The sequence below is a fragment of the Rhinatrema bivittatum genome, chromosome 1, assembly GCF_901001135.1.
Source record: "Rhinatrema bivittatum chromosome 1, aRhiBiv1.1, whole genome shotgun sequence".
NCBI classification, from domain to species: Eukaryota; Metazoa; Chordata; class Amphibia; order Gymnophiona; family Rhinatrematidae; genus Rhinatrema; species Rhinatrema bivittatum.
In genome coordinates this window covers 519,496,187-519,519,718 of record NC_042615.1, presented here as the reverse complement: position 1 = coordinate 519,519,718, position 23,532 = coordinate 519,496,187, and the positions used below count along the sequence as shown (strand labels likewise).

General features: G+C 43.0%; 1 protein-coding gene and 1 pseudogene across 1 annotated transcript in view; one reads left to right on the top strand and one right to left on the bottom strand.

Moving 5' to 3' along the window:
• TRPM3 (transient receptor potential cation channel subfamily M member 3) overlaps window positions 1–21,488 on the bottom strand; it is a 466,889-nt gene extending 445,401 nt beyond the window's left edge. The window contains exons 1-3 of the mRNA XM_029615931.1: window positions 21,480–21,488; window positions 15,492–15,571; window positions 1,169–1,373 (exon numbers count right to left, since the gene is read on the bottom strand). Coding sequence (XP_029471791.1) covers window positions 1,169–1,373; window positions 15,492–15,571; window positions 21,480–21,488 — 294 coding nt within the window. The remainder of the gene's footprint in view (window positions 1–1,168; window positions 1,374–15,491; window positions 15,572–21,479) is intronic.
• Window positions 10,958–13,475, top strand: LOC115081011 (annotated as a pseudogene).
• Window positions 21,489–23,532: the final 2,044 nt, after the last annotated feature.

Sequence of the window (23,532 nt, the reverse complement as noted above, 5' to 3'; positions counted from 1 at the left end):
TCTGTGTTTTCAATCTGTAAATCAAGACAGTAAGTATAGATGTGACATGCTAAACAGCAAAGCAATGTAATATTATTTTTATGTAATTATTCATCCATTTATTTATTTAAAAATGCATATTCTCCAAAGTCAACACTATCAGTGGCGTAGATCATTAATTGAGGCTTACCACATGACTATTTTTCTCTAGTTAAATTATCTTGCGTTGATTTGTTCAAACACTGTTACAAAACATTGTAACAGGGTTGTGGTTACTAGCCTGCTACTTTTATCAGAGTTAACTGGAGCAAGAGTTAAACCGTTAGGATAATCTTAGCTTTCACTAGGATATAGATATGGTTACCTGCAGTCAGTGCTTTCTCCGTTCATTCAATTATTGTACAGCATAGACAACTAAGACAGTTCTCTATACTTCCATTGTACAATACAGTTGACAAAGAAAAATATAACATACATGTCAAAATGAACAGACAAACGTGCTAAATTTTCCTATTTCTTTCGTTTCCTCATTCTTAAGTGTCACTTATTATATAGCATTCTGTTGAATTTTCATAAACTATTAGATAGTGATGGATTATGTTGTGATTGAATAATCTAGATGCACAATACCCGCACACATGGCTGGTCCTCCAATTGAGTGGCTCTTGACCTGTGGCTTGGGACCTAAAAATGGTGGACTGGAAAATAACTCTACTTAGACAATCGAGCAAAATGCAAGACAGGTTGTAGTTTGCTATTGATTCCTAAAACAAAAGGTAAGTGTCCGTTCTAGTTATAATACATAATTTTCAACAATCATAGAATATGATGGGAAGAAACTGTTAAACATGTTATTTTCAAAGGACTTGATTTGTGTTTTAGTTTCTGATCTCATTACAGCTCTTGATTGGGAACAAAGCAGAAAAGCTGGGACCCATTCTTCTATTACATATTTGTCTGATCATGTGTTTTGTAATCAAGAAATAGCGAAGAAAACAAAGAAAGAAGCATAAAACTTAAAGAAATCAGTTTGCTCAAATCTGTTATTTTGACATTTAAATATAGTGCATAAATAAAACTAAAGAGTACATTTCAATAAAGAATGAAGAAACATTAAATTGTTACATTCACAAAAGCCTATTATGATTAAGATCATTACAAATCTAAGAAACAAGACATGATAGATTACCATGGCTTTATTGGAGTGGCCCCCTCCTTGGAACTCAATGGTTCCAAAAGCATCAGTGGGGCTGAGCTGAGTGTGCTTGCTGACGGACCACTTCTCTGACTGCACGTCATTTCGAGAGAGCCTGCCTTCATTTTTCTCATTCTGAAGAACGGAGATACTTGGAGTCAATCCCACATGCTGACCCAGGAGACGCCCACAGCAACATCTGCAACATCAAGCAAAAATGACTTGAAATATGACAATGACACACATCAGATTATAAAACAAATCACTGGGTAAACTACAAAGGTTTCAATGCGTTTATTTATTTGTCATTCTTAATCGATCACATAGTAATTGTCCAAAGTGGCAGTGCAATGTTTTGTGCTATCATAAAACCCATCTACTGCAGGACTAAATATTGAAATACAGGAGACAGTATTGTAAACACATTTTGGGATGAATTTCAAAGAGTTCCTCTCTTAAAAGTTAACATATAGGTGCATAAGTAGCCTGTACTTGCTTACATGCTATTTTATAAACATCGAACATACACATGTATATTTGCTTTTGTGTGCACATCTAGATGAGTAAAAATGTAGTTTGTCTAGGGGTGTTCTGGAGCGGGACCAAGAGTTGTGTGCTTACGTTGCTATTTTATAAGTCTTATGCAAGTACATTTAACTTATTCGCACAATTTTACACCTGCTAATTATCTCACACAATTGATATCAGATAGGTACGTGGTCAATTGTTGGTTGGGTGGGAGGTCTGGGTGAACTGAAGGGGATCTGAGGCTGAGGGGGGGGGGGGGCTTGATGGGGTGGTGGAAGAACCAGAAAACTGCTAACCTCAGTTACACACACAAGTTTTAAAATATACCAACTTATGCAAGGATTTACTTGAGCAAGTCACATTTTTTTCATGTGTAAAATATATGTGCATATGTTTGGTACAGTATACATTAAAAATAAGAACATAAGAACATAAGAAAATGCCATACTGGGTCAGACCAAGGGTCCATCAAGCCCAGCATCCTATTTCCAACAGAGGCCAATCCAGGCCATAAGAACCTGGCAAGTACCCAAAAACTAAGTCTATTCCATGTTACCATTGCTAATGGCAGTGGCTATTCTCTAAGTGAACTTAACAGCAGATAATAGACTTCTCCTCCAAGAACTTATCCAATCCTTTTTTAAACACAGCTATACTAACTGCACTAACCACATCCTCTGGCAACAAATTCCAGAGTTTAATTGTGTGTTGAGTAAAAAAGAACTTTCTCCGATTAGTTTTAAATGTGCCCCATGCTAACTTCATGGAGTGCCCCCTAGTCTTTCTACTATCCGAAAGAGTAAATAACCGATTCACATCTACCCGTTCTAGACCTCTCATGATTTTAAACATCTCTATCATATCCCCCCTCAGTCGTCTCTTCTCCAAGCTGAAAAGTCCTAACCTCTTTAGTCTTTCCTCATAGGGGAGCTATTCCATTCCCCTTATCATTTTGGTAGACCTTCTCCATCGCAATTATATCTTTTTTGAGATGTGGCGACCAGAATTGTACACAGTATTCAAGGTGCCGTCTCACCATGGAGTGATACAGAGGCATTATGATATTTTCCGTTTTATTCACCATTCCCGTTCTAATAATTCCCAACATTCTGTTTGCTTTTTTGACTGCCGCAGCACACTGAACCGACAATTTTAATGTGTTATCCACTATGACGCCTAGACCTAGATCTCTTTCTTGGGTTGTAGCACCTAATATGGAACCCAACATTGTGTAATTATAGCATGGGTTATTTTTCCGTATATGGATCACCTTGCACTTATCCACATTCAATTTCATCTGTCATTTGGATGCCCAATTTTCCAGTCTCACAAGGTCTTCCTGCAATTTATCACAATCTGCTTGTGATTTGACTACTCTGAACAATTTTGTGTCATCTGCAAATTTGATTACCTCACTCGTCTTATTTCTTTCCAGATCATTTATAAATATATTGAAAAGTAAGGGTCCCAATACAGATCCCTGAGGAACTCCACTGTCCACTCCCTTCTACTGAGAAAATTGTCCATTTAATCCTACTCTCTGTTTCCTGTCTTTTAGCCAGTTTGCAATCCACGAAAGGACATCACCACCTATCCCATGACTTTTTACTTTTCCTAGAAGCCTCTCATGAGGAACTTTGTCAAACAACTTCTGAAAATCCAAATATACTACATCTACTGGTTCACCTTTATCCACATGTTTATTAACTCCTTCAAAAAAGTGAAGCAGATTTGTGAGGCAAGACTTGCCTTGGGTAAAGCCATGCTGACTTTTTTCCATTAAACCATGTCTTTCTATATGTTCTGAGATTTTGATGTTTAGAATACTTTCCACTATTTTTCCAGGTACTGAAGTCAGGCTAACTGGTCTGTAGTTTCTCGGATCGCCCCTGGAGCCCTTTTTAAATATTGGGGTTACATTTGCTATCCTCCAGTCTTCAGGTACAATGGATGATTTTAATGATAGGTTACAAATTTTTACTATAGGTCTGAAATTTCATTTTTTAGTTCCTTCAGAACTCTGGGATGTATACCATCCGGTCCAGGTGATTTACTACTCTTCAGTTTGTCAATCAGGTCTACCACATCTTCTAGGTTTACTGTGATTTGATTCAGTCCATCTGAATCATTACCCATGAAAACCTTCTACATTACGGGTACCTCCCCAACATCCTCTTCAGTAAACACAGAAGCAAAGAAATCATTTAATCTTTCCGCGATGGCCTTATCTTCTCTAAGTGCCCCTTTAACCCCTCAATCATCTAACGGTCCAACTGACTCCCTCACAGGTTTTCTGCTTCAGTTATATTTAAAAATGTTTTTACTGTGAGTTTTTGCCTCTACAGCCAACTTCTTTTCAAATTCTCTCTTAGCCTGTCTTATCAATGTCTTATATTTAACTTGCCAACGTTTATGCTTTATCCTATTTTCTTCTGTTGGTTCCTTCTTCCAATTTTTGAATGAAGATCTTTTGGGTAAAATAGCTTCTTTCACCTCCCCTTTTAACCATGCCGGTAATCATTTTGCCTTCTTTCCACCTTTCTTAATGTGTGGAATACATCTAGACTGTGCTTCTAGAATGGTATTTTTTAACAATGACCATGCCTCTTGGACATTTTTTACTTTTGTAGCTGCTCCTTTCAGTTTTTTTCTAACAATTTTTCTCATTTTATCAAAGTTTCCCTTATGAAAGTTTAGCACGAGAGCCTTGGATTTGCACACTGTTCCTCTTCCAGTCATTAAATCAAATTTGATCATATTATGATTACTATTGCCATGCGGCCCCACCACCGTAATCTCTCTCACCAAGTCCTGTGCTCCACTGAGAATTAGATCTAAAATTGCTCCCTCTCTCGTCGGTTCCTGAACCAATTGCTCCATAAAGCTATCATTTATTCCATCCAGGAACATTATCTCTCTAGCGTGTCCCGATGATACATTTACCCAGTCAATATTGGGGTAATTGAAGTCTCCCATTATTACTGCACTACCAATTTGGTTAGCTTCCCTAATTTCTCTTACCATTTCACTGTCCGTCTCACCATCTTGACCAGGTGGACGGTAGTATACCCCTATCACTATAGTCTTCCCCGACACACAAGGGATTTCTACCCATAAAGATTCCGTTTTGTATTTAGTCTCATGCAGGATGTTTATCCTGTTGGACTCTATGCCATCCCGGACATAAAGCACCACACCTCCTCCCGGGTGCTCCTCTCTGTCATTGCGATATAATTTGTACCCCGTTATAGCACTGTCCCATTGGTTATCCTCTTTCCACCATGTCTCTGAGATGCCAATTAAGTCTATGTCATCATTCACTGCTATACATTCTAATTCTCCCATCTTACTTCTTAGACTTCTGGCATTAGCATACAAACATTTCAAAGTTTGTTTTTTGTTTGTATTTTCATTCTGCTTTTTATTTGATAGGGATAAGTTAGAATTTTTTAGCTCAGGTGAGTTTTTAGTTACAGGCACTTGGACTATTTTTCTAATTATTGGAACCTCACTGTCGGGATGCCCTAATTCTAATGCATCATTAGTATCATATGAAGATACCTCTCTCCGAACCATGCACTGCTGAGCGACTGTTGGCTTTCCCCTTTGTTCTAGTTTAAAAGCTGCTCTATCTCCTTTTTAAAGGTTAGTGCCAGCAGTCTGGTTCCACCCTGGTTAAGGTGGAGCCAATCCCTTCGGAAGAAACTCCCCCTTCCCCAAAAGGTTCCCCAGTTCCTAACAAAACTGAATCCCTCTTCCCTGCACCATCATCTCATCCATGCATTGAGACTCCGGAGCTCTGCCTGCCTCTGGTGACCTGCGCGTGGAACAGGAAGCATTTCAGAGAATGCTACCCTGGAGGTTCTGGATTTAAGCTTTCTACCTAAGAGCCTAAATTTGGCTTCCAGAACCTCCCTCCCACATTTTCCTATGTCGTTGGTGCCCACATGTACCATGACAGCCAGCTCCTCCCTAGCACTGTCTAAAATCCTATCTAGGTGACGCGTGAGGTCCGCCACCTTCGCACCAGGTAGGCATGTTACCATGCGATCCTCATACCCACCAGCCATCCAGCTATCTACATTCCTAACAATCGAATCACCAACTATGACGGCCGACCTAACCCTTCCCTCCTGGGCAGTAGGCCTTGGGGAGATATCCTCAGTGCGAAAGGACAATGCATCACCTGGAGAGCAGGTCCTTGCTACAGGATCCTTTCCTGCTGCACCTGGTTGGTGCTCTCCCATCACGAGACCTTCTTCCTCCAAGGCAGCACCAGGGCTGCCAGTCTGAAGTTGGGACTTGACTACTATGTCCCTGACAGTCTCATCTATATACCTCTCTGTCTGCCTCAGTTCCTCCAGATCTGCCACTCTAGCCTCCAGAGATCGGACTCATTCTCTGAGAGCCAGAAGCTCTTTGCATCGCATGCATATGTACAACTCACCGGTGGGTAAAAAATCATACATGTGACACTCTATGCAAAAGACTGGGAAGCCCCCCTCTTGCTGCTGGACTGCTGCCTTCATCTCAATTTTGATCAGTTCCTAGTTAAGTTTTAGGTTGCTCTGGGAGTAGGAATGTGTCTAATGTCCTTTAAATGTATTAGTGAATTCACTATGGGGTCATTTTCAAAAGGAGTTATGCGCATAAATGTAACTACTATTGTAGCAATTTTCAAACGCTATTTACTCACGTAAAGTGCATTTATGTGAGTAAATCCTATGGACAATTCAATGGCATATATTGTAGCAATTTTCAAAAACCCACTTACTCGAGTAAAGTGCATTTACTCGAATAAAGCCCAGTTTTACTCAAGTAAATGCTTTTAAAAATCAGGCCCTATGTGTCTGGTAGTGGCCTACCAGGGTCTGATCGAATTCTCAATAAAGTTTTTGTTGATGGTTTTTTTTTTTTGTGAAAGTGGCACCTGCCTATAAATTAAGGGATGAGCTAGGGGTGGGTGGGCGATGGGTGCGTGGGTGAGGGGTGGGAAGGTTGGGAAATACAGTCTAACTTCAGTTAGTCAGCCAGAGTGACTCACTGCTCTCTTGATTAACAAATGTTGGTCCCTATTCAAACCCAATCACACTACCTCAGCACCTTTCCAAGGTGAGTAACTGAGCTGAACTATTCATCTTTTTTACTTAGGTATACACTGCTCCTAGCTTATTTATAGCTTCTGGCTACTTTTTGGGGTTTGTTTTTTTTGTGGGGTTTTTTTTTTCAATACAAACACTCAGTTCTTTAAAAGTCTGCAGAACACTCAGTTCTGCAGACTTTTAAAAATCAACACACTACCTACTGCTTACTAGCTACCTTATTGACTATTTAAAAATACAAGCAGTCTAACACTATCTACTGCTTACTAGCTTCGTTATTGACTGACTATTTAAAATACAAACAGTCTAACTTGTTTATTCACTGCCTTTCTGACTATTAAAAGGCACAAACACACTAAATAATATTCCCAAATAGTTAACTTTGCCCCAATACTTTTAAAAAAGACAATGTCCCAAGCAAAAACGTACTGATTCCTTTCAGCCACCAGCAAGATGATCCTCTCCTCTCAGTGTTCCCACTGGAATGGGAATCCATAGGGAGGAGCTGGAGCAGGGTAGCGGGGAGCTGCATGGAGCCAACGAAAGGACTGGGGCCACATCAGGGGTGAGTGAGGCAGCTTGCTGGGGCTTCCCATGAGCATTGTAACAGTAACTCACTCCAAAGCCCTCTTCCCCTTTTCCTGGGTTTGGGTTTATGGGAAAGCCTCCTATGAAAGTCCCTTAGCAATTGTGGGGCTTGGAGATTAGAGGCTGGCTCCCAAGAATTCTCCTCTGTTCTGAAGATTTTCCAGGAGATTAGATACTGGATTTGGTCCCTCACTCTGTGAGAATCCGAGATCTCCTGGACCTCATACTGGGTATCTTCTTCAATGGACTAGACTGGAGGGGTGGTTTGCCTGGCTAAGAGAATTGCAGGTTTCAGCAGGGACATATGGAAAACATCATGGATCTGCAAAGATAACAGTAAATTGAGTTTGTAGGTCACATGACCTAATTGTTGCTCAATGGGAAATGGACCCATGAATCTCAGTGCAAACTTCAGAGACGGTATCTTCAATCACAAGTTCTTTGTGCTGAGCAAAACCAAGTCTCATGGGTGAAATTGGGACTCAGGGAAATGTTTTTTGTCTTCTTGCTTCTTGAACTGTTCTGCTGCTTGTTCCAGAAGACTATGTGTCTTCTGCCAGAGCTCTCAGAGTTCATGCCCCATCAGATTAGCTACAAGGCAAGTGTCTAAAATTGGAACAGGCTTTGGTGTATGGGGATGGTGCCCAAACACTATGTGGTAGTGAGATGACCCAGTGGAGTTGCTTTCATAGAAATTGTGGCAGAATTCACCCAAGAGAGAAGGAAAGCCCAATTATCCTACTGTGGGTTTACATTGGCTTGTAAAAGGCATCAAGACTCTGGTTCACTCCTTCAATTTGCCCATTGCTCTGGGGATGGTAGAATGAGTTGAAGTCCAAGGTAATTCCAAACTTCATGCACAGACTTTTCCAGAAGCAAACTGTGAACTGCACTCCCCTGATCTAAGAGGATGTGAAAGGGAAATCCATGCAGATGGAAGATATTTTGGATGATGAGTTGAGCCAATTCAGGTGCTGAAGGGAGCCTGGGAGGAGCAAGAAATGCATCATCTTATAGAATAGATCCACTACCACACATATGGTGGTGTCACCAGAGAGGGAAATGTCAGTGATAAAAGCAGTGACCAGGTGGGTCCAGGGTTCCTTGGGGAATGGCAGTTCTTATGGCCTGGATTGGCCACTGTTGGAAACAGGATGCTGGGCTTGATGGACCCTTGGTCTGACCCAGTATGGCATTTTCTTATGTTCTTATATTAACAACCACCAAGGTCAAGCTCACATACTCTTATTCATTGTACACGTTGGGCAAGACTCTAATTACCGTTTCATGTCCTTCTTCATCTATGGCCACCAGTAGTGTCGAAAGATTAACTTCAAGGTTTGGGTGATACCCAGGTGAGCTACCAGCCAGAAGACATGGGCCCACTGAAAAACCTTCTGTTGTAGACACTGGGGAACCATGGTCTTCCCGGGAGGAACTATGAATATGGCAGCAACCACAATTCTTGCAGGGTTGATGACATGTCATGGGGGCTTCAGAGAGCCTTCAGTATCAAAGGAGCTTGAGGGGGTGTCAGCATGATGATTCTTCTTAGCGAGATGGTACTGCAACTTGAAGTCAAACTGATTGAAAAAGAACAACCAGCAAGCTTGCTGAGGGTTCAGTCTCTGCGCTTGTGCCAGGTGTTCCAGGTTTTTGTGATCTGTATAGATCTGTTACTGGATATTTGGCCCCTTCTAGAAGGTGCTGCCATTCCTCTAACACTAACTTGACTGCTAGTAGCTCACAGTCTCCAATGGTATAGTTTTCTCAGCAGGAGAGAACATTTTTGAGAAGTAGGACCAGATAATGAGGATACCCTTAGAGTTATGCTGCAGGAAAAAAGTGCCTACTCTGATGGTGGATGCATCTACCTCCAGAATGAATGGTTTGGAAAGCTTCAGGTGATGTAGCCATGGATCAAGTGTAAACTCCTCCTTGAGATGCTCAAAAGCTTGGATACCATCTGAGGTCCAGTTTTTGGTGTCCGACCCCCTTCTTGGTAAGAACTTTGAGTGAGGCGGCCAAGGTGGAATACTCATGAATAAATTGCCATAGTAATTTGTGAACCCAAGGAAGTGGTTTGGAGACACTCCAGTGTGGCTTGTCTGGGTCCATGTAGAGGCCTTGGCAAGAGATGATATATCCAAGGAAAATAAGTTCTTCCTGCTTGAAGGTACACTTCTTGGCAAACAAATGGTGCTCACGGAGTCTCTGGAGGACCTGTTTCATGTGACATAGTTGCTCCATCAAGGATTTAGAGAAGACCAGGATATCACCCACATAGACTATGACATGGGAGTAGAGCAGGTCCTGAAAGATCTCATTGACTATAATTTGGAATACTGCAGGGGCATTGCACAACTCAAGGGCATCGTTAGTTTATTCATAGTGTCCGTCATGTGTATTAAAGATGGTCTTCCATTTGTTGCCTTCTTGGATCCTGATCAGATTGTATGACCCCCCTGCAGGTCCAGCTTGGTAAATATCTGTGTGCTCTGAAGGTGGTCAAGAGCTTGGACATCAAGGGAAGAGGATAGCAGTTCTTTTGGGAATGGAGTTAAGACCATGATGGTCAATACATGGATGTAACGACTCATTCTTCTTCCCTACAAAAAAGAATATGTTGCATCGGAGGTGGACCCTTGGGCTGAGGTGGGGTTGATGCAACCCATAGGTAGGGACCTACGTGTCCCCACCATTGGCAGGTGGGGTGGGCTGAAGATAGAGGCCACAGGAGCTTCACCTATGCCAGCCCTTGTTCCCCGCGGGTTGAGCCTTTGGGTGCCGGGGCCGGCAGAACTTAGGTGTGCCTCGAGGTTGGTTCGTGAAGTAAGGTGGTTCAGCCCAGAGACAGCAGTCGATAGGTGGTGTAGTCCTACCCTGGACTGGGTTCAGTACAGGAACTCAGGCACCAATGGAACGGAAGGTGACTGGAGGCGCCTAAGAAAAGAAAGGCTGAAGCGTTGTAAGTCCACATCCAGGAGATAGGCTAGAAGAAGTGTCACTGACAGGCTGGAATCAAGGCTGGCGTCAAGTAAAGGTCATGGCAAGCAATGTAGAATTCTGGACATGGAGTATTGTGTAGCATAGTTGGTCAGGGCACGGAGAAGGCAGGCGTAGTCAATCAAGGCAATGGTCAGGGCACGGAGAAGGCAGGTATGGTCAAACGTAGCAAAGGTCCTGGGTTGGAGATAAGCCGAAGAGTAGTCAAACAAAGCCAAGTCAAAATCCAGAGAGTCATTCCAACACATAGACAGGGCAGGAACGAGGAAACAGGAACTGGGAACCACAGGAGACAGGAACACGAAGTAGAGATAATTCTCTATCATCAACAAGTACGAGGAGACCTGTTGCAAAAGCAACGCTATGGAGTGAGGCCTTAGCTTATATACACTGAAGAGTCTGACGTCAGCATCCGGGGCCGTGGCCAGGCCCTTTACAAGAATCAGCGATGCGTGCACATGCTCCTAGGGAGGGGAGTGGCGTCGATGGTGGCATCTCTCCGCGGGCCACGTGGAGAGGCTGACGAGCAGGGGCATCTTGGCTGGCAATGCTGGGGACCATGGCAGAGCTGGAGACACTGGAGGTGGGCCAAGGTCGGAGTTGGCGGTTCACCACCACCAGTGAAGAGGAACCAGGACTGGAGTCCGTACAAGAAGGTGAGAGGGCCGTGCTGTGGGTCTGCCACGGGTGGCACGTGTAACAGAATACAGCCCCAGCAGGTGAATAAGAGGGGAGAATGAAGCCTCTGTCCAGTTTTTCTTTAATATTCATGGTCATAGCTTCAGTCTCTGGGGCAGAGAGCAGATATAACCTGCCACTGGGTGTACCTTTCCAGGGATCATTCAATAGCACAATTGTAGGAGTGATAAGGTGACATGACCTCCACCTGCTGTTTGCTAAACACATCTGCAAACTTGATGTCATGTGGTGGTGGGCCCAGAAACTATGAAGTAAGTGTGCGATCCAAAGGTACAACAGGTGATACTCCGGCAAGGCATTGCTCATGGCAATGAGAAATCCATTTGGCAATCTGGAGAGTAGCCTAATCGATGTAGGGCTGATAGAGCATGAATCAAATATAATAAGAGCAGACTAGAGTGAAGAAGAGATAGGAGAACCTTCTTCCTAGTGCACATCCTAGGTGAAATTCATTCTTGCCAATAGGTAAAGGAGATCTAAATAAGCCACGGGGTAAGACGTCCTCTTACTCCTTCTTCATGCAGACATGCAGGGAGGAGCACAAGAAAAAGCACCCAGACTACTTGGTCAACTTTGCTGAGTTCTCCAAGAATTTCTTGGAGAGATGGAAGACAATGTCAGCGAAGGAAAATGGAAAATTTGAAGATCTTGAAAAGAATGATAAAGATCGTTATGACAGAGAGATGAAAAATTATATCCCTCCTAAGGATGAGAAAAAGACAAAGAAAAAGAAATGACCCAAATGCACCAAAAAGACTGCCTTCTGCTTTCTTCCTCTTCTGCGCAGATCATCGGCCAAAAATCAAGAGTGAAAACCCAGGCTTGTCAATTGGAGATACTGCTAAAAAGTTGGGTGAAATGTGGGCAAAGTGTCAAAGAAAAATTAACATATGAACAATAGACAGCAAAACTAAAGGAGAAATATGAAAAGGAGATTGTAGCATATCGTGCCAAGGGTAAAAGTGATATTGGAAAAAAAGTTCCTGGTAGGCCTGCAGGATCTAAGAAGGTGGTAGAACCAAAAGATAAAGAAGATGCTGAAGAGAAGGAAGAAGTGATGAAGGTTTGGGTGGATTCTTGGGTACTGTGGCAGATGACCACGCCCACGGGGAGAAGCCCCATGGGGAGCCACAGTACTGGGCTAGACTCAGGACGCACAAACACAAAATTTAGCTCTTTTTTTATACAGCTTGATGTGTACCACCAGAGGTGGCAGTAGTGAGGTGATCCAGAGATAGCAGTCCCGGGGCCTTCGGCAGAGGGAAACAGTCTCACCACATTGGTATAGGGGATTCCGGTGTAGATTTCCCAGGCAAAGCAATGCTGTAGATGAGACCGACTGAGAGTAGATTACTCACTAGATGGTAGCTGTAGGTTGGCGATTCCACCAGGTTGAAGTAGATGGTACAGACACCAAGGCAGGGACAGCAGGCCCTCGAGGAGCGAGTACCTGATCCCAGTAAGGCACCTGAAATAAAGCAGAGGGCTCCCAAGGAGCGGGTACCCAGGTTAGTCAATATCCCAAAGGGAAGAGAGAGAGCTTCCAGCGGCAGCAAGGAAATGGCAGAGTAGTTTAGACCGGCCGAGACCAATCCTTGCTAACTCAATGAGCTAGCAAACAAGTACAGGCTATATACCCAGATGGCATGATGTCACTTGAGGAGGACGCCCCCGAGGTTCGTGCCATTGCTGGAATAAAGACGTGGGTAGTGCGTGCACCCTAGTAGGCCCTTGGGAGGAACATGGCGGGAGGCAATGCCATAGCCATACCGGGGACGCCGGAGAGGGCGGCTTCCAGATGTAGCGGTAGCCATCTTCACAAGGTAAGCGGGAGGAGCCGAGAACAAGGTGAGGCATATGGGGCAAAGCCATCTGAGACCGACGGACACAACAATGCGCAGCTTCCTGACTGATGAATGCAAATTCTCCTGCAATATTTTCTGATAAGATGCTGCATTCATCCTTCCATCAATTTTGATTAAATTCCCTGTGCTGCTGTAGCTCACAGCCCCCCAAAATAGCAGACATCCACCTCCATGCTTCACAATAGGGATGGTGTGTTTCTCGTCGTAGCATTTATAATTATGACCATAAAGTTCAATTTTGGTCTCATCACTCCAAATTATATTGTTCCAGAAGTTTTGAGGCTTCTTTAGGTATGGTTTGGCATACTGTAAGCAGGCTGATTTGTGGTGTTGGTGCAGCAATGATTTTTTTCTGGCAACTCTACCGTTCAGCCTATTTTTGTTTAAGTATCTCCTTATTGTGAATGCTAAAACACTCAAACTACTTTGTTTCAGAGAATCCTGTATTTCAATGGACGTTGCTTGTGGCTTTTTCTTTGCATTCCAATACATTTTCCTGGTGATTAGGTCTGAAATCTTTCTTGGTCTACCTTGATATTAACAGAACCCATAATTTTCCACTTCTTGATCAGAGTTTGAACAGTGCTGATTGGCATTTTCAAATCTTTGGATATCTTTTTATATCCTTTTCTGATTTATAAAGTTGAACTACTTTTGTTCGCAGATCCTTTGACAATTCTTTTGCTTTCTCCATGCTTCAGTAACCACCAAAGTCAGTGCAACCCTGGATGAAATGCACAAGGGTTTCTCAAGAGCTAAGAAACTCCTTGGCTATTTATACACAGATACTAATTAAAATCAAACAAGGCACAGGTGTGGATACCTATCCTTCATTGCCTTCTCAACCTGTGTGTGTCAACTTGAGTGTATATTATCGGCCCAAACATTCAAGGGTATGTAAACTTTTGAATAGGGCCATGTTATTATTTCCTTTATTGCTATAGTTTAATGATTGCACTATTCTGTGATGCATAGTAGTTTAATTTGAAACACATTAAAAATAACAGATGTGTTTTATCTGATCACTCATGTTTTCTTAAACACATCTTACAAATTCCGGTATGCAGACATATGAGTACAAATGTATACTGTATATCAGTACAATCTTATGTGTGTAAAAAAAGTTATATGCAAATATTAAACAAAAATGAAATGACTACACATACCTATTAGAGCAGGAGCAAGTATCACTCTTGCCCCTTTTTTTCTCTGGGACCCCCAAAGAAGGGCACATTTTTAGGAGTGGGAGGGGGTTGGAGGGGCTTGGGGCTCAATCCGTCCCAGATAGGCTCAGGCCCTGCAGTTTTCTTTGGGGATAGGAGGGGGATTGGAGAGGTCCAGGGAGGCACTGGCTCCTAGGGATGTGAATCGTTTTTTGATGATTTAAAATATCGTCCGATATATTTTAAATCGTCAAAAATCATTAGAGGCAATATACAATAGGAATTCCCCCGATTTATCGTCAAAAATTGTAAATCGGGGGAAGGGGGAGGGCGGGAAAACCGGCACACTAAAACAACCCTAAAATCCACCCCGACCCTTTAAAATAAATCCCCCACCCTCCCGAACCCCCCCAAAATGTCTTAAATTACCTGGGGTCCAGGTACCTTTGCCCAGGTACCTTTGCCCTGTCATATGACAGGGAAAAGGTAGCGCCGGCGCCATTTTGGTTCCTGTCCCCCGACGTCACGAGCACAGGAGATCGGTCCCGGACCCCCGCTGGACCCCCAGGGAATTTTGGCCAGCTTGGAGGGCCTCCTGACCCCCACAAGACTTGCCAAAAGTCCAGTGGGGGTCTGGGAGCGACCTCCTGCACTCGAATCGTATTGCCGTATTGCAAAATGGTGCCGGCGATACGGCCGGCGCCATTTTGCAATACGGCAATATGGCCATACGGCCGGTGCCAAAATGGCGCCGGCGCCATTTCTATTGACGCACCCGTGGCCCGAGAGTGGAAGATCACACTGGGACCCCCCCACTGGACCCCAGGTAATTTAAGACATTTTGGGGGGGTTTGGGAGGGTGGGGGATTTATTTTAAAGGGTCGGGGTGGGTTTTAGGGATGTTTTAGTGTGCCGGTTTTCCCGCCCTCCCCCGATTTACGATTTACACGATTTAAAAAAAAAACAAAACTGCGACGATCCGATTCCCTCCCCCCCCAAGCCAAAATCGATCGTTAAGACAATCGATCACACGATTCACATCTCTACTGGCTCCACAGTTTTCTTGGATGTGGAAGATGCAGGTTGGAGGGCCTCAGAGAAGTCCCATTTTTTTTATTTGTTTTGGGCTTTTTAACATTTTTTAAATATATATTTTGATTCAGGAAATGAACCAAACCTAAACATTAAACAAACTGATAAACAACCCCCTCCCCCAAAATGAAAACATTAAGTAAAACAAAATTCTTTGATCTGCACATCCCTAGCAAGAAGTATTTCTATAGGATTGGCAAGTGATGTTAATTAACTTAGCTGTCATACTCCTGAAATTATACTTTCATTTCCTTTTTGCACGCAATGCAATTACCTATGGGGGTCTTTGGTGCTTGGTATGATATGAACACATTCTCTCTTGTGAAATACTCGTTCGATCCATGACTTCTGAGCCTGAAAAAGAAGAAAAACTGTATAAACTTCACTTCCATTAAATAGTAAAACAAATCAGATCAATACAAAAATAAATCATAAAACATTCCTGTTTCTTGTAGTGCAAAACAACCAACCATAGAAACCAAACATTTCTACCGATTCTAATAAAAAAAAAAGAACAAATTTAAACAAAATGGATAGTACATATTCAGTTTTTCTGTTGATCATGAGGTCAGCCAACATTAAAATACCGTATATGTTTATAATCATAGGAGACCCCTCATGTAACAAAGTAGGCATTGCTTTCCAGAAGGGTTTTTTTTCTGCTATGTCTATGTCAAAGTTTTCTAGAAATCTGGGATATATATCTAAGTGTTTCTAACTCAAAGTTATGAACACACTTTGCACTCCTTTAGACTAAGCATACAAATTCATCTGCTTCATTGCCGGCTGCATGGAGCAGAGCTCTCAGTGGCATTCCAGGTTTTTTCAGGTTCAATGGTGTATCAGCTTTTGTCTTCGTAGAGCCATTGACACTTTTCAATAATGTAAGGACTTGTCTACAAGTCTAGTATATGGAGATGCCAAAAAAAACCAGACAGCCCAGACACATGCAACTTCCCTATTTTATGCAGTTTGGCAAGCCTTTTTGATACTAAACTGTGTCCCTGCCAAAGTACTTGCAAACAACCCTACTATAAAGAAACTGCTGTGGGTGGCCACTGCCACAGTTACCCATTGATGAATCTAGGCCTAAGAGAGGGTATAAAATCCCCGGTAAGCAAAGTCCCTAAAGTGCAATTTCTTGCACACAAATTCAACATTCATCTTGTGATCCTAAACAGGATCCCATGGTATCAGTCTCTTTTTTAAAGGTGCATGCTAAAGTCTCAGCACCAGCTGTTGTTTTGGCAATATGCCTGCCTCAGGAATCGTATTCAAGAAACACAGTACTTAAACTGGTGCTGATGTCTAAGTCAGTTTCTCAGCCACAAAGTCACAGGTTACAGAAATTGCACTATAGTCCTTAGGCAATATATATAATGCTTTATCATAGGAGATGGAAACAGCAGCTCATTATCTGCCATAACACTTGACAATATTAACTCATGATTTGTATTATCATTCTTATAACAGTCAGTGTTTGAACTGCTCTTTTGTGCTGGATTATTTCTTGGTGGTTTAAGCTATTTTCCTCTTTTCTTTTTGAATATTAGAATATTCACAAACAGATGAAAGAACTTTAATTCATTAGGTGCACTTATTATGTAAAACCAGGACCTCTGCCATGAATTTATTTTACAGTGCCCAAGTATTTCCTACTGCACCAGAACTTAAAAGGGTGCAGCTCCAAGCCAGGATACTGGAAATAGCTGGTCAACCCTCTAGTTCCTGTGCCTTTAAACAGGCAGGTTTGACACTGTCCCTGGCTCTAAATCTTTAACCTTTCTTTTCTTCAAGATCAATTTCTCCTTTCTTACCGCATGCAGAGGTGACAATGTTCAGGAGAAAGGGGCAGAAGAGAATGATGTCAGCAGGAATGACAAGTGAGAATGCATGAAATAGATATAGAGGAGCGAGCACAGGAGGAACTTGGGGAGAAAGTGTATAAGAGGAAATGGGGGGTGAGTTAAAAGGAGAGATAAGATACAAGATGAAGGGAAGAGCAGAGTGAGATAGAGGAGAAGCAATGGAAGAAGGCAGAGAAATAGAGGTGTGCATAGGTTGGTTTTTTTTTGTGCTCGTTCATTTTTGGATTGGGGTGGGCTACTTCGGTCCACCCATGAATTGGTATTTTTTTTCCATTGAAATTTCATTAAAAAAAACAAAAACCACCCCAACCCTTCAAATTTAATTAAATATAAAGTCCCCCCCCAAGACTCACTCAAAGTCCCTGGTGGCCCAGTGGGGGGCCCGAGAGTGATCTCCCACTCCCAGACAGTCAGCTGGCAGTAATCAAAATGGCGCCGGTGGCACTTTGCTCTTACCATGTGGCAGGGTCTTCTGGTGCCATTGGCCATCCCCATCCCATGGCGCCGGTCATCCATTGTCCCTACTATGAGACAGGGGCTGGCCAATGGCGCCGGTAGCCCCTGTCACATGGTAAGAGCGAAGAGCTGCCAGTACCATTTTGATTAATGGCAGCCGACGGCCCGGGAGTGGGAGATTGCTCTCCCGGGCCCTCCACTGGACCACCAGGGACTTTAGGTGATTCTTGGAGGGGTTGGAAGGGTGGGGGGCTTTATATTTAATTAGATCTGAAGTTTGGGGGTGGGGTTTGGGGTAGTCTTTTTTTCTAGGTGTACATTTCCTGAAAAACAAAACAAAACGCTAGGAAAACCACACAAAATTTTATGGGTTTTCCTATAATTGTTTTCCTTCCCAAAATACAACAAAAAAGGAAATATTTTTATTTCCTATTTTGTTGCAAACAACTGCACATCTCTAGTAGAGAATAAGGGAAGATAGCATATGGGAGAGAACATTTGGATGGATGTAGGGAGTCACCTATATATGCCTGTCATTTGAGCCTGAGCATACGAAGGGCTCTGGGTGGGGGAGATCCCCACAAATTCTGAGGCCTATGGTGGTGGGAGAAAGAAATGTTTTAGATTATTGCTTGTAAAACTTTTTGGCCACTAGATGGCATTTCTTGATAAGTGATTATTGGGTGATCTGCTGTAATCTATATGAGAAAATAATTTGTGTGTTCCCTTTGGGACTATGTTATTGGTGAACTCTAGAGAGTGGACAGTATAAAGGGGAAATGTTTTGGAGGGTTTTTGCCCTTTCTTCCCATGCCATCTCCCATATAGGGTGGGGATCAGAGACCTCCAGTCATGTAATCTATTTGAGTACCCAGCTTGTGGGCTGAAGGCCTGGGGATTCTCCAAGGGGAGTGGGAGTTTGCAGGGCTAAGAAGAAGTGGAGTGGAGTCTAGGGGTGTGCATTCGTTTGCAACGTATTGGCAATCCGCAACGTATGGGGCCATATTCATTGTATTCGTGGGGAAGCGAAACATATCGCGATTTCCCACGAATACAACAAATCTTCACCGAATTTTTCGGCCATCTAAAGGAGCGAATTTAAACAAAACCCCCACCCTCCTGACCCCCCCAAGATTTGCCAAAACTCCCTGGTGGTCCAGCGGGGGTTCGGGAGCCATCTACTGCACTCACGCTGTCAGCTGCCGGTATTCAAAATGGAGCTGATAGCCTTTGTCCTTACTATGTCACAGGGGCTACCGGTGCCATTGGTCGGCCCCTGCCAAATGGTAGGAGCAATGGACTGCTCCCACCATGTGACAGGGAGTTTTGGCAAGTTTTGAGGGGGGGGGGGGGTCAGGAGGGTGGGGGGTTGTAGTTAATTAAATTTTAGCTGGGAAACGAATAAGAATGGAACGTGTGAATGGATCGGGGGGGGGGGGGGCCCTTGCCGAATGCAACGTATCTGCCCCCCAACGAATACGAATATCGAATGTAACGTATGCGGTCCCTCTGCACATCCCTAGTGAAGTCCATTCCCTTTTACGGCTGGACTGGAGCATAGGACTACCAGAGTGGCAAGGAATGGGTTCTTTCCTTACTCCAAATAAAGTCTAGTCTTCACCGAGGTGTACTGTGCTGTTCATATGTCTAACACTGCATGATAAACTGGCCCCTAAACCCTAAACCACCACCAACACCTCACCTCGAGGTATTAAATGACCTTCCTATAAGCAAATAAATACTTGTCTACTATGAAGGCTTTGTAGATATTCAGTCTCTCTCTCTCTCAGCCAAGTATGATACAATTTTGAAAATGTATCATAATTTGGATTGCAGCCACCCTGAAGGTGTAGTTAAAACCATGCAATAGCACCCTTTATTTTAATAATTCCCAACCAAACAGCTCCCTAATCCCACCCCTTCCCAAAATTTGCATTCATGCCATGTGATAGCATTATTACCACATGCATTATGGCATTAATGCGTTAGCACCATAATGCATTTTGATGAATGACCCTGTAAGCTATTGCCTGAAAGAGAATATAAATGAATTAATCAATATAAAACATCCTGGCACCCGACTAAAAATATGATGACATGACCTGGATGTATCTCCCACATACAGATAATTTACAATTAATAAACTGCTGAACAGAATTGGTTAATTTTACTTTAGCTAGAATATAATTAATTCCTTCACTGTGGAACATATCCTTCAGTCCTGATAGTTTGTATTGGGTCCTTATATTTAGAGATAACAAAATGTGCTTGTAGGTATCAAGAAATTGCCATTTGAGAGTGAATTACTACAGATTTTTCATTCGTCAACCTGTACACTGCTTGCTTACTGCTACCATTTTAAATTATTCAAACTGATATATATTCTATTGTATGCACTTTTGTTTTAGGGAAAGAGGAGAAGAAATGCACAAGTTTATGTTTGTGTGTGTGTTGGGGACAAGAGGTAGATCCGAGTGCATAATCTTTTTACCCTGTAACACCTTTGTGTAGAACTGTTCACCACTGCACTGATACCTGTTATTGCTTTCTGTCACATTAAAGATGGATATCTGCAGGTTAAGAGTAACTAGGCCCTGTCCCAGAGCAACTCAACAGGAACAGTGAACTCCTTTATTATTCTGCAAAGCATCTTCTAGTGCCCCATGACCTTTTACCAACTTTGCAACTATTTCAATAAACAGAACCAGGCTACTGTGACACGTTTTAATCACCAGCCGTAGTGACTAGTAAAATTTTGTACTCCATGGCATCTCACAATACACTCTCAAATGCATCCAACTCTTACAAAATACAGCTGCTAGAATTTGGTAGGGGCAAAAACATCTGACCACATAAGACCAATCTTATGTCAGTGATACTGGTTCTTAATCGAAATCAGGGATTAGTTCAAAATGCTTTGCTTTGTCTTCAAGAATGTGAACAGTACAGCACCAGATTATGTCTCCCAAATTCTGACCTAAATTCATCAAATTGCTATAAAGATAAAGAAAATTGTGCCTGCAATACAAAAGGGCGTGGTTAGGCTAATTTGCAGCCTGCTGCATCGCATAGGTAAGTATCGCACATGGTGCTATGTCAGAGAATGCGGCGTTGTGTCAGTGCGTCGTGCGTTGCGTCACTTCATGCCACATCATTTTATGTGGCTAGAATTAGTGCATAATGTGTTATTTTTTTCAGTTCATATATCCCAGCTTCCTGCAGCTGCCTCTTTGAGGGTGTGTCAAGAGTTTGGAGAGAAAAGGTGCTGGTGGCTAGTTGGAGGTTCTTTATAGTGATTACTGAGTGAGTTGTCTTGCTTTCTGTTGCCATCTGTTTCCCTACCTTGATCTTTTGTCTTCTTTGTTGGAGTGAAAGTTTTTGTTTGTTAGTCCAGTTTGTCTGTCTGTCTGTCTTTTGGTGTGGAGGAGTGGTGATGGAGGAATGTGGAGAAGTGAGGAGGAGTGGTGTTGGAGAAGTGAGGAGGAGTGGTGTTGGAGAAGTGAGGAGGAGTGGTATTGGAGGAGTGAAGAGGAGTGGTAGAGTGTTGCTAGACAAGTGGTGTTTATGATGAGGAGGTGGAGCATGAGAGGTATGGGGAGAGAGGAGAGGTGAGAAAAGAGGAATGGGGAAGGGAGGAGATGATGTGGGAGGATGAGGGCAGGAGTGCTAGTGGAAGGAGGAATAAGAGTAGGGTCAGGGTCATTAGTAGAGATAGGCAGGAGGGAAGGGGTAGAGGGGAAAGGGATAGGCAGGTGGAGGACGTCAGGCTAGGGATAGTCAGAGATGGCAGAGGAGAAGGTAGTTGGCAGGCCAGGAGCGGGGGGGGGGGGGGGGGGGGTAGGGGAGAGGTGAGTGGGAGGAAGAGTGAGGAATGGATGGACCATATGGCCTTTTTCTGCTGTCATGTTTCTATGTTTCTCTCTTGGATCTCATCTTACCTTTCTCATTGCACTTTTGAGTTGGTGCATCAAGCTCCTTCTCTGGCCAGTTCTTTTTTACTCTCCTCCCCTCATCTTTATGAGGTTTCTTTTACATTTTAAACTCTGTTCATGATCTTAGCCATGTTCATTTTAACTATGTTTACTATAATAAATACATTTCCTGAAGCTTTTTTATTTGTCTTGTCTGTTTCTTGACTAGACCATAAGCTCTGTAGAGCAGGGACTGCCATTTATCTGTATCTATACCATGCTGTGTTTGTGAGGCAGCATTATAGAAAAGATAAGTAGTGGTAGTTTTCTACTTATACTTGTCATGATTGAGCTTGGGGAGGAGAAATAATAAATAATAATTAGAAGAAAATTTAGGGAAACTCCTGGAGTGGGTGTCCTATTCTAGTTTATCCATATGGACTGCTCAAATAGATAAATACCATACAAGCCATACAAGACATTAAATATATTGAATAATGATCATTTAGAACTCAGAAAAACAAGCTGGAATGATTTGCAGTATTTAAAGACAGTTTTTCAGCTGCAAAGTAGTTTAAATCTTTCAGCGAAAGGTAAACACATTTTGTGGACAATGGCAGTTGCCAGCAGACTGATGAGTACATGATTGGGAACAAGCCAGTAACTTCAGCATTGCCAAATATTGATCAGTTACTATCCATAAATTGTTGTACCCTGAAACTCAATGTATTGTGGATGACAATTTGGTTGGTACAAACCAGCAATTACATTGAGATCCTTGGATGCAAATTTATTAGCTGCACAAAGATTTATGGGCAGATTTTAAATGCCCGGCGCACGTAAATTCTGGCCTTTACGCGCGTGGCCGGGCCTTACGCATGCTGGGCGAATTTTCCCAAGAGGCCCGGCCACGCGTGTAAAGGCCGGTAACGTGCTCAAGTGCCGGGCCTCTTGGAAGGGGCGGGCTGGATGGCATGTTCTGGGTGGGGAGGGACGGGGCAGGGGGGCGGGCTGGGACAACACCATTGTTCGCTGTCCCGGAGCCTTGCGTGCCAGCTGGCTGCCAGCGTGCGCAACTTACTTCAGCTCGGGAGCTGAAGTTGATCAACAAAGGTAAAAAAAAAAAATAAAAAAATTATGTAGGGGTTGAGGAGGAGAGGGGAAGGGAGGTTAGGGGGGGTAGAGAAGTTCCCTCCCAGTCTGCTCCTTAATTGGAGCGGACTGGGAGGGAACTGAGGAAGGCCAAAATGAGTCACTGCGCAAAGTTTGCAAAAACCTTCCCCCCCTTGCGAGCGCCACTTGCACATGTGCATGCAGATTACAAAACCTGGCATACATATATGTGCGGCCCATCGATTTTATAACATATGTGCGCTGGCGCATGCATATAAAATCGGCATGTCCATGTGTACACGCCAGGAAGTGTGCGCACATGTATGCGCACATACGGCTATTAAAACCTACCCCTTAGATTGCAAAGCGCATGAGAAAGGACATTTTCTTATGTAGGCATAGGCTGTAGAATGCTTTGCCAGCAAAATTGTGAGCTGAAAGGGACAACAAATTGTTCAGGAATCAGCAATAAATTACGTTATATATAGTGAAGTCCATATTCAAATGTTATTTTGCTGGATAAATCTGAGTTATCTGGCTAAGTAGCTGGCATAGAATATCTGGCTATACGTCTTACTCGGATAAGTTACTTACCCAGTTAAATAATTAACTAGATAGGTAGTGCTGCCCAGTTACACCCACTGACTATCTAGCTAACTTATAGGGTCATTTTCCAACTCGCGTTATGGCGTTTTCGCATGCAAAAAGTACCTTAATGCATGCGAAAAGCACTATAACAATGGTGCCATGCTAATTTTTAAAAGGGAAGAGATTGGGGAGGAGTCGGGGTGGGAATTTTGTAAAAGTGGGCTGGCTTCGCGAAGCCATAATGCATATCATCATACAGTTTTAAAGCCGAAAATAACTATACTTTTTTCAATAGCATTAAGCTGTGCAATACGCCCATAATGCAAATTCTGTTTTGGACATTTTTAGGCTGGGGAAAGGCCTGAGATGTGGGGTGAGG